We start from the raw sequence: 12,045 nt of genomic DNA on the forward strand, positions 1-12,045 counted from the left end.
TTGTAGCATCTACATTCAACATAGCAGTTTATTGTATGTTTTCTTGGATGTTGTTCGTCTTTATAACTTGTAAGTTTAAATCCTTTTTTGCAGATATGAATCCATCCAACCAAACACCATCCTTTTTAAAATTTATGAATGAAGATGATTTTATATTTTTGGTATGTTTTTTACTTTCTTGCTACTATTAGATTGTACATTAATTTTTGATGTAAGATGTTTGCTAATTACTGTTGCAGACTATACCACTTGATTTTGAGAATTTGTTGTGGGGGAAGGAGGTCCCATACGGTCAAACTGTAGAACTACATGATGGTGACAAAACATGGTTAGTACGAGTAAATAAAAGAGATGATCATTGTATATTTGCGGATGGTTGGATAAAGTTGGTCAGAGATTGTTGTTTGAAAACCAAAGATGTTGTATTGTTAAAAGCTATTGGAAGTTTATCATTCATGGTCTCATGTTTTAAAGAAAATGTCTACGAGAGTTCTTACATTTCAGCAAATATTAGACCTGAACTTGGCATGTCTGTAAGTAACTTTATATTATTTTGCTACTTACTGTAAAGTTTTTTGGCATGACTGTAAGTAACATTCAACTAACTACCCGCCAGCTGTCTAACTAACTCAACAACCTGCTAACCTCTGTTTGCCCTTTTAACATCTATTGACTGACCCTTTTTACCTCTGTTGACTAACCCTTTTAACATCGGTTGACTAACTCTGTTAACATAAAAATGTGGATGGAACAGGGGTTTTTATATGGTGAAAAAGTGAAAGCTGACGTGGCATCTTTTTCAAACATCTGATAGTTAACATCTGTCCACGTAGCAACCTCTGTTGGGGATAATGGATGATAGTTGTTAGGAAACCTCTGTTGGAAAGCAACAGAGGTTGGGAACAGTCGATAGACAACAGTGGTTAGGTTGTGTGTAATACTGGAACCCCTGTTGACTAACCCTCATTTTAACTTCTGTTGACTAACCCATTGTAACCTTTGTTGATCATTATTTCATATCAATTTTGTAACCCTGCACTAATTATTTTTTTATTTCTTTTATAGCTAATCACTAACAAATTCTGGAAAGAATTCTATGGTAAAAATTACAAGTATGGGATAACAACTATCTACATTGGAGAAAAGTTTTGGAATGTGACGATAAAGGATGGACCGATGGATGTGGTTTTACTGATGGATGGTTAAAAGTGATTGAAGAAGTTCCAATACCACTTGAATCTTGGGTGGTTTTCACCATGATTGCCTTTAAAACGTTTGAGCTTTCTGTTTTCCATCCCGAAACCATAACTGAAATTTCTTTCAAGAAGGCTGATGTCGTTGTTTTGGATGATTCAGATTATGGAGATGATATGTTTGACTTATTGGCTGCGGTATAAAAATTCGATGTTAATATACATTTGTTTGATAACATGACGTTGATAAGTAAGTTTTATTATATTATGCCAATAACTATTGAATGTTTTGTTGTAGACTAAACACAAAGAAGTTCTGGATTCTGGTGAAGTTGCTTTAGATGATGCTGAGACTGGAGCTACGGTTCGTAATCCTTCGCAGCTTACGAGTTTTGAGGATATTTTTAATGTATATATATGCACGTAATATTTAATTATTATTATGATTTAAAATACGGTTTCTTATATATGATCATTCTTATAAATATAGTCTGTTGATGATGGCCTATTTGATTCAAACGTAGGGGCTCTGATTGATGAGTCAGATGTTAAAAGTGTTGTAAGTTTAAATTTTCCTACTTTTCTTATCTATTGTATATAAACATATATACATATATATTTTATTGCACAATAAGTATAACAAGGTTTTTTTAAAAAAAATTTGTAGCCTCAAGATCATTCTGTAAAAATAGTTGTTGATGTTAACGATCCTCAACTCCAGTCTAAAGATTTTTCTGTTTATGACACTCCTGCCTCTCCAAGTGTTGTATCTAATGTAAGCGTTTATTACTTTTACACTTCCCATTTTATTATTGTGTCAATATGTTGGTATTCTTCTGTATGATTGAGTCTTAAACTTGAAAGTTGAGTTGAGAACATACTTTGTGTGAATAAAGAAAGTTACAAAATTTCAAGAATTCAGAGTTATTATAATCTAAATTAATTTACTTAGGTTGAAAAAATGTTCAATCTTCGTGGCAAGATCATTGCGCATGATAAACAAGCTGTTGATAGACCATGCAAAGTTCAAAAGCTTAATTTAGTATCATCTACTTCAGAGCCAGTCTTACACTTCACCACACAAGCTGAACACAGGCTTGTAAGTTTTTGCAGTCCTTACGTTTTTCGTTATTTCAACAATTTCAGTTATATATCAATATTTTATAAAATTCATTATTCAATTTTCTGTTTTTAAGCATCTGCGTTGAATATGCGTACTGATAATCTTAAGCCTGTCAAGATCCAAAACCTGAAAGGTGAAGTCCAGGAACTGTTTACAAGATCTAAAAAAAACAATACTGGATTCAGCTACGGAATTGTTGGATGGCCTGCTTATCTGAGATCATGCAATATTGTTTTTGGTGATGAACTTTCGTTTGAGTTTCACAACTCTACTCAGTTGCTAAAGCTAACAAAAGTTGTGCATATCGTGACAAAGAGAAAGCTCTCTTCATGAGAGTTGCTTTGGTTGGAGGTTTATAAACAATGTTTGATGTGATGGTTGTTTGTGGTTGTACATTTGGTTCCTCGGTGGTAGTATTTAGCTTCTTAGACATGGTTTATATATAGTTATGTCTATAAACATGTTACATTGTCAATGGGTAGGTACTCCTTTTCTTGGATAGGACAACGGAAATAGTCCTATGCAACTGATATATTAACCGATGATCTATGTTTATAGTTGTCTATTATCTATAATAGATAACAAGTTTTGATACAATATCTATACACCTATCTATACTTTCTATTAAAATGTCTTATGCATGGTTTTTAAAAATCACCCGTGTTTGCACACAAGGTTTACCACTAGTATTAGATAATACAAAGAAAATATCACATTTATAATCTTAAGACTAACGAGCCTGACACTAGAGATAAGTCTTCAATCAATCATGGGGCATAACATATGATATGTTAGCTTGTCAAAGGTTGCTCAGTATTAATAAGTTTTAGAGTAAATTACAAGTTTTGTCCTTTATGTATGTTCCAAATTGCAGGCGTTGTCCTTTAAACCAAAACTTGACAGTCGGTGTCCTTTGTGTTTTCAAAATCTTGCACGTTTTGTCCTTTAGGCCAAACTTAGTTAGATTTGTTAGTTAAATCTGGTATCAAGGGGCTATTTTGTAAAAAAAAATATTCAGGGACTAAATAAAAAAACAGGATATTTATGAAAGCTCTGCATTTCATCTTCATCACCATCATCATCATCTTCATCACCAATGTCAATAAACCAAATCAAGATCTAGAAACACCAAACTGATGAAATCAAGAAACAAACACCAAACTGATGAAATCAAGAAACAACCACCACCACTTTCAAATCACACACACTCACACAGAAACTTCTCATTTCTCTCTCACCGGAAAACCATCATGTCTCCGACGTTCATATTTCCCCCAAATCTCGCCGCCCTAGAGCAACAAGATTCCGGCGATGATGCTTCTGTTCTCTCCGTCCAACACTCCACCTGCATCTCCTCTCTCCGTCCTTCAGATCTCGAAGAATTCGTCAAAGGTACATCAATTCACACACTTCACATCTCAATTCTTCTATTATCTATACAACAAAACCCTAAATGTTTCAAATCACAGGCATTTCGTTCGATTTATCGGACAAAGAGCTGTTTTGCGTCGAAGAACAAGACGTTTTTGATAGGATTTACTCATTGGTTAAGTGTTTTGGTGACCTAACTCCTGGTTCGAAGCTGAATATTGTTGAGAGTCTTCGGTCGAATTTTAGTGTGTTGCTTCCGAATATTGATTCGCTTTTTAGGGCTCCGGCTTCGCCTGCTAGTGGGAGTGGATGTGGTGACGGTGGTGGTGTGCTTGATAGAGTTAATTCGCACCGGAATGCGTTTATTGGCATTGGTTATCAAGTTGTGGTGGTTGTTTCTTGATTTCATCAGTTTGGTGTTTCTAGATCTTGATTTGGTTTATTGACATTGGTGATGAAGATGATGATGATGGTGATGAAGATGAATTGCAGAGCTTTGATATATATCATGTTTTTTTATTTAGTCCCTGAATAATTCTTTTTTACAAAATAGCCCCTTGATACCAGATTTAACTAACAAATCTAACTAAGTTTGGCCTAAAGGACAAAACGTGCAAGATTTTGAAAACACAAAGGACACCGCCTGTCAAGTTTTTGTTTAAAGGACAGCGCCTGCAATTTGGGACATACATAATAGACAAAACTTGTAATTTACTCAATATCCTGTATTTAAAGGTATTTTAAAAAGTGTATTTCATAAATTTTTAAAATTATATATCTATTAAAGGGTATATTTATGTATTACTCTATGTACATTTTTTAACGACAAATTTGGATCACTGACGGATCACTAGAGTATCTTCATGTTATCAGCAAAACCAACCGATCATATCTATCTCCACTAGGCATAATGTCTATATACCAATTCAGAAAGAAATCCAATAAATATTAGAAAAAACCGCTCTTGTGAGAATTGAACATTGGTCATAAGGTCTTATCTCACCACTAAAATGCAACTAGGCTATAAAGCTATGTGTACTCAATGTACATTTTAGAAATGAAAGGAATACTTCTATCTTCTCATTGACCAAGGGGCGTGATGCCACGTCTTACTTAGATGTCCCGCCATCTGCGTTTTCTACTTCCTCATTCCTTAGGCCACCCGTAGTGGGCGGTATACCGCGGTGGAGGTGCCATAGCGCCCGGCCACACCGCTATGGCCGATGTTGTGGGTTGATTATTTTATGTCCGCGCGAAGGTGATAACGCTATGCATCTTCCTTCTCCACACACACACACACACACACACACATATTGGATAAGGATCATTACAAAACACTAATTATTGCGAGAACAAAAAGACAACTCTAAATCACTAAATTTTGGGATTTAAGGTTCATATTTCTTAAATTTTATGTTTCTTACATTCATATGTGTATTATATATTCATAAAAAATCATATATTTTCCCCTACACATAGTCTACATACATGTAGGTAATTTATCCTACACATAACCTACATGTGTGTAGGTTATTTAAAAACCGAAGATTTTTCATATTTTGTTTTAGATTCTAGTGTAAGAAACAATAAATCTTACATTTATAATATTATCATTTACTTTTTAGGTTTTTAGGATTGAAAAAATAAGTGATTCATTTTGTTCTGCATGTACTTTTAATATTTAGTGTTCTGCATAGAACCTTCCCCTATATATATATACATACATATGTATGTATAATTGAAGGGGTTATATAACCCCCTTACCACTACACCCACCCTCTTGTAATATAAAGCCCCATAAAACTCCCCTCTTATACTTTTCGTCACTTGTCGCATAACGCCCCCTAAAGGACTTTATAACTAGAGATGGTCTTTAACACTTCCTCCTTATATATGAATAATTTTGATTCATCTTGTAGATATATACGAATAATAAAGAAATAGACGAAATATACAAAAATATTGTTAAGATAATAAGAACGAATAATAAAGAAGTAGACGAAAGATACAAAAATATTGTTAAGATAATAATCCGCAATAGGTTGTTTTTTGGTGTTTTTAAAGAGAGAGAAGATGATGTGGAGGAGGAGAGAGGGGATGAGTTGGAAGAGAGAGAGTGTGAATATGTATATGGTGAAGAATGAGAAAAAATGAAAGCATCCACAATAGAGGTATTTTTGAGTTTTTTCCCATATATTTGGAAAAAGTATTTACCAAAATAGTGTTGTTAAAAAAGTATTTACCACAATGATGTTTTTTAAGATTTATTTATTTCTTACTCCTAACCTTATTGGATAATAGAATTCATTAGTAATTATTAGTTTAATCCTAGTATTAGGTCTCTCACATAACTTATTTTTAATTTAAGAATCTTACTAAAAATGATTTTTTTTTTAGTTTTTTTTAAACTTACTTAAAAACATATTTTAAAGATCTAAATATCTATATTTAATAGAAAAACTACTACGTGTGATTCTAAAAACTGTAGTTATACCCTTATAATTATGTATTTAATTAAGAAAATGAAAATTACTCGAATATAGATATATTCATTGTTAAAATTCCTTTCGTTTATGATTTTTATATATATAACACAAAGGTGGTTTTTATTCCCTCATACAAAAGCTTTTCTTTATTGTTATTTTTTTCTATACATAACAGAGGTGGTTTTTATTCCCACATACAAAAGCTTTTCTTTATTATTATTTTTTTTCCAAAAAAAATTGTATGTGAATTTATCTACATCTACAACAGGTAATATTTAAAAATCTGAATGGTATTTTGAGTAAAATATTTCGTAAGAATAACCGACATAAAAATTATGTATTTCGTGTGCGAACAAACGAATGAGTTGGTCGGTTCTAATCTAATCCTTACATCATTAGTTAATACATGTTATAAAGAAAAACATTTCTTAAAAAACAAATTTAAGAAGGCATAAGTGAGATTTACATGTTTTTTAGTACATGTTTTAGATCAATATAACATGATATCAAATAATTATAAGGTCCATTGTGAAAGTGACGAACATATTTTTAACTAATGCATTTAGCTATAAAAAACATAAGCTAAAGGAATTTGAATGGTCGTATATAGATTTGAGTGAATTTTAAGTTTTTAGATTTAGTATATTTTTATTTTTTATTAAATGGTTAACTATGAGGGTGTAGAAAAATTTAATCAATTCACACGATGTGGTTTTTTTATTTACTACATAGATTTAGAATTTTAAAACAAGTTTTTTCAGTAGGTTTTAATTAATAAATAGTTTTTTAAGATTCTTGCAAAAAAAAAAAAAGTTATGTGAGAGACCCAATACTAGGATTATATTAATAATTATTTAATGAATTGGATTATCCAATGAGGTTAGGAGTGAGAAACAAATAAATCTTTAAAAACACTATTTTGGTAAATATTTTCCCAATAACACTATTTTGGTAAATATTTTTTTCACCAACACTAAGAGCATCTACAATAGACATGTTTTTTGGTGTTTTTAAAGAGAGAGAAAGTGAGGTGGAGGAGAGAGAGTGTAGTTATGTTTGTGGGGGAAAATGAGAAAAAATTGAGAGAATAAAGTTATGTGAGTGTGATCTAGGAGAGAGGAGAGAGAAGAGAGAAATAGTGTTTTTTTGTGTATGTGAGTGGGTCAAGAGAGAGAAATGTTCTCATTGGTTGGGCAGGTGCCACATTAGCACCAAAAAACATCATCAAAAAACACCTCTATTGGTGATGCTCTAATATGGGAAAAAACTCGATATTTTTTCGTGTTTTTTAAGGAGAGAGGGTGTGAGGTGGAGGAGAGAGAATGTAGTGGTGTATGTGAGAAAAAAATGAGAAAAAAATGTAGGGAAGAAAGGTTTGTGAGAGCATCCACAATAAGGATGTTTTAGATGTTTTTGATGACATGGATAAGAGAGAGTGTTGAGGTGGAGGGGAGAGGTATATGTATTTTGTTCTTCTACAAAAACATGAAAAAACATACATGTGAGTATCATTAGGAGAGAGAATAGATGAAAAAGAAATTGATGTTTTTATGTATTGTGTGTAGGGCAAGAGAGAGAAACAAATTTATTGGTGGGGCAAGTGACATGTGGCAAATAAAAACATCCACCAAAAACACCATTTATTGTGGATGCTCTGAGTATGATGTAGGAGAGAGAAGATAAATATTTGATGGGTATTTTGTTTGAGTTTTTTTCCCAAACTAGTGTTGGTAGAAAAAATATTTACCAAAATAGTGTTCAATGAAAAGTATTTACCAAAATGGTGTTTCTTGATTATTTTCTGTCTTTTCTTTTTAACCAACATATTAAACTTTTATAATATTTCTGGTAAGTTAGTGAAGTGTATATTTTTTTGTTCTTTAAAAATTTATATTTTTTAACAAATCTAATATTATTTCTCTGATCAACTTTTTATACTTTTTTTTAGTAATAGCTCTTTTAAAAAAACATATTACTTTTCTTTTTCTTTTCCTAAAAAATTAAATCATTATCTATTTCTATATACTTATTTTACACCTTTTTCTTAAACAAGAATTGATCTTTTTTCCTCAACGTCTTTAACAGTAGTTCAAGACTAATTCAAGTTATTATTAATACTATGATTATTTTCCTAAACTAGTGTTGGTAAAAAAATATTTACCAAAATTGTGTTCTTGGAAAACTATTTACTAAAATTATGTTTATGCCTTTTCTTTTTAACCAAAATATTAAACTTTTATAATATTTCTATTAAATTAATCTAAGTATCTATTTTTTTAATTCTTTAATGACTGATATTTTTTCAATCAATCAATATACTTTTTAATTTTTAAATATAAGTTACGTTATTACAATTTAATGATTTACTGGGAATTCATATAAGAGAAATGATCGAGAGACTATTATAATTTATAACTAAAATTTTATTTACAAATGGCAGCTAGATACCCATTTCTATTTTGATTTACTGTTTTTGAAACTCATGGTACACTACAGTGCTTAGTGCCTAGTAACTAGTAAGTTATATTTTAATATTAATAAAATAGTCATAGTATTAATAATAACTTGGATTAGTCTTGAACTACTGTTAAAAAAGACGTTGATGAAAAAAGATCAATTCTTGTTTAAGAAAAAGGTGTACAATAAGTATACAGAAATAGATGATTTAATTTTATAGGAAAAGAAAAAGAAAACTAATATGTTTTTGTAAAAGAGTTATTTATATATACTCTAATTTCTAACAATTCTAAGCTATACAGGTTGTACCATATGCTTAATAGGTGTTTCTTTGTAATTTGTGGATATATTCTTTGCCATTAGTTCTCTTACCACTTCCTCCTTTTTACACATTTAGAAAGAGAGACAGAGAGACAACGACCACATTTACACATTTAGAGAGAGACTGAGAGAACGACATTAGAGAGAAACCGATGAAAGAAGAGGAAGCCGATAACCGCAACTCGATGAAGGTGAAGAGGAACCCTAGCCGACAACCAGATTGGCAGCGATGGCGGCTAGGGTTCCAGTTTGGGGGTTTTGAAACCGAATCGTGAAGGTGTTGAGGACGTCTGCAACCTTTAAGCACCAAGAAATGAGGGCGACACATAAGTGAGAGAGAAAGACGATGGAAACCGTTTACGATAGTGTACCTGGTCGCGAACGACGTCGCTTCTCACTTCCGATGCATACATGACCGCCAAAAGAAAAAAACAGGGGCGAGAAGTGTATTCTGGTGAAGTCTGACGAGTCTCCGGAAAAGATCCGGTAAGTCTTCTATTCTACTTTCTACTGTATGTTTCAGTTTTTGTTAGATCGACCTTGAATTGTTTACATTCATATCTTAGTTGGTTTTTTGAAATGTATGAGTTTGATATGGATCTTTGGTTTTCTACAAAACATGAAACGGGTCAGCCTGTATCGATTCATCTTTAATGACATATTAACAAGTTCTTGTAGCATATACCATCGTCGCTAATGTGGACACCGAAAACCAGGATATGTTGGTCTTGATTAAAGTTACAGTTCTTTTACATTTTCAATCCCTATGCCAGATGATTATTGATGTTTATTATTATTTTTTTAAAAATGATTATTATTATTTTTTACTGATGAATGTGTTCTAATGAAATCAGATTTAGCATGTGAAAAGGAATGCAGCAGGGTGAGGACTACCAGTTGGTTAAGTTAAAGATAATTAACTTCAAGGTTTGTCTTCTGATGTTACTTCCTTTTTTGATGTTTAGCTTTTAAAAGTTGCTTTTCCATGTTGCAAAGCAAGAAAGAACAAGTTGTGGTGGTTGAAAGACGCGGTCCTGATGCTACGTGGTTATTGAACGTTTATCATGCTCATAGGTAATGAATCTTTCTGATTACGTGTATGCTTTGTTTTAGAATTTGAATATATGAGGTTTTTGGTGTTATTGTGTAATGTCTCTTTTCAATTTACATTGTTTATTTCCACGAAGATGGGGAAGGATGTTGTTAATTTGGTTGACTAGAAGCACCAGAAGAAGAAGAACGAGGTTGTGATTTCTTCGGTGTGTGAAACGCTAAAAGTAGATGAGGCAACAAAAGAGCATGTTAGGCGGTTTATGCCTAAATTAACCGGTCTGGATGTTGTTGGTAAGCATCTGTCTGAACGGTTTTGAGAATTTACCTTTTTTTCATCTTAATTGACACCTTAAATTTGCAACTAATATAGGGAAGACGAGCAACTCTGGCTTGGACTTTAAAGCAGAAGTGGGACCTATAGATCAAACTTCTCAAACTTAGGATCCAAATAACATTTTCAAACTAACATCTGGTTATGTCTTTAATCATGTGAGAATCTTGAAATTGTTAATAAACTCAATTGCATCTTATTGGTTACTAGCATTACTGAGATACCACATGTCCACCTGATTGAAAGGTAAATTATATTGAGTCGTGTTTTATGCTTTTAGTTTATGTTATTTGTTGTCATTTTAAAATCTGTCCATGCAAAATAATTAGCTTTTATAAACCTACAGCTAGCTTTTGTGACATGATTTGTAATATTCTTGATTAAAGAATATTGTTACTCTAGGTTAAGGTTGACATGGGTGAGCCAATGTTGATAATTTCTCAGGCAAAAAGAGAACTTGCCATGTGAAGTGAAGAAGGTTCTCAGCCAAAAAGAGAACTTGCCATGTGAAGAAGGTATGTTGTTATCCATTCCTTTTTGTGCACAAGCATGAGACATAATACAATTTAAAATGTTAAACCGTATACAAGCATGAGACATAATATAATTTGTTATTTATTTAGGAATATGACGGTCTATCACGGGTTATTGTTTTTGGACGATCATTAGTGTTTAAGAAAGAAACTATCTTACGAAATTAACTCAATCGATGCTACTCATGAAAACTGACTAAATATAAATATAAACATAGCCCCCGCCGCATCGCGGCGGGTTACATTTCTAGTTACTAAAAAAAAGTATAAAAGGTTGATTAGAAAAAAATATTAGATTTGTTAAAAGATATAAATTATTAAAGAATAAAAAAATATGCACTTCATTAACTTAATAGAAATATTATAAAAGTTTAACATGTTGGTTAAAAAGAAAAGACACACAAAATAATCAGGAAACACCATTTTGGTAAATACTTTTGAATGAACACTATTTTGATAAATATTTTTTCCACCAACACTAGTTTGGGAAAAAACTCATTTTGTTTTTGAGAGGGCAAGAGAGAGAAATTTATGGGCAGGAGAGAGGATAGAGAATTGGTGTTTTTATGGTTTGTGAAAGGATCATGAGAGAGAAATGGTCTTATTGGTTGGGCAAGCACACATATGATACAAAACATCATCTAAAAACATCCTTATTGTGGATACTCTAACAGAGGTGTACTCTCACAATGTTGTTCCATGACTTCTATTCCACTAAACCAATAAACAAAGGTATGTTGTTCGTTACCAACTCCTATTCATTCTTCTTTTTCATACATGATAACACTCATTCTTTTTTTTTTTCACAAATGATAACACACGTTGAAGTTGATGCCATCTCGAATTTACGAGTTCATCACCGACAATACATTATTCCGGTTGTTGTATCATAAGAAACAGTTTCATTGTGCGAAAGATATTTACATGTAACTATTTCAAACACAAGGCCTCCGTTAACTCAACGTGTCTTTGTTCTTTGATTGTTGCAACTAAAAATATTGTTTAAAATTAGGTTAGTTACCCGTATATTTGTTTAAAATTAGGTTAGTTACCCGTGTGATACACGGGTTGAACTAATATGCTTAGTAAATAGATGTTTTGAATAAAACTACATGGAACATTGAATAAAAAATACAAAATTGTAACTATTATTAACACTTTCAAAAGTAAAAAATGT

The 12,045-nt window shown here is 31.9% G+C and overlaps 1 protein-coding gene and 1 long non-coding RNA gene across 6 annotated transcripts; both read left to right on the forward strand.

The window, feature by feature from the left end:
• The first annotated feature begins 3,506 nt into the window (after positions 1-3,506).
• Positions 3,507-4,090, forward strand: LOC110944131. Its single transcript, XM_022185845.2, has 2 exons — positions 3,507-3,708; positions 3,786-4,090. Exons 1-2 carry the CDS (start codon positions 3,567-3,569, stop codon positions 4,088-4,090), a joined length of 447 nt encoding a protein of 148 aa, XP_022041537.1. The 5' UTR covers positions 3,507-3,566.
• Positions 4,091-9,006: 4,916 nt separating this feature from the next.
• LOC110942220 lies at positions 9,007-11,830 on the forward strand. Of its 5 annotated transcripts, XR_004893642.1 has the most exons (6): positions 9,009-9,437; positions 9,806-10,025; positions 10,139-10,295; positions 10,375-10,581; positions 10,780-10,850; positions 11,543-11,830. It is a non-coding gene; the product is annotated as an uncharacterized LOC110942220 (long non-coding RNA). The 5 variants fall into 5 exon arrangements; XR_004893640.1 differs by having other exon boundaries at positions 9,007-9,437; positions 10,375-10,850; XR_002594668.2 differs by having other exon boundaries at positions 9,011-9,437; positions 10,738-11,830.
• The last annotated feature ends 215 nt before the right edge of the window (positions 11,831-12,045 follow it).

This window comes from Helianthus annuus, chromosome 5, assembly GCF_002127325.2.
Source record: "Helianthus annuus cultivar XRQ/B chromosome 5, HanXRQr2.0-SUNRISE, whole genome shotgun sequence".
NCBI lineage: Eukaryota > Viridiplantae > Streptophyta > Magnoliopsida > Asterales > Asteraceae > Helianthus > Helianthus annuus.

Excerpts from the sequence above, each read along its gene's own strand:
- LOC110944131 (XM_022185845.2), top strand. The coding sequence starts at position 3,567 with ATGTCTCCGACGTTCATATTTCCCCCAAATCTCGCCGCCCTAGAGCAA. Across the intron at positions 3,709-3,785 it reads TCTCGAAGAATTCGTCAAAG|GCATTTCGTTCGATTTATCG; the intron begins GTACATCAATTC and ends TTCAAATCACAG.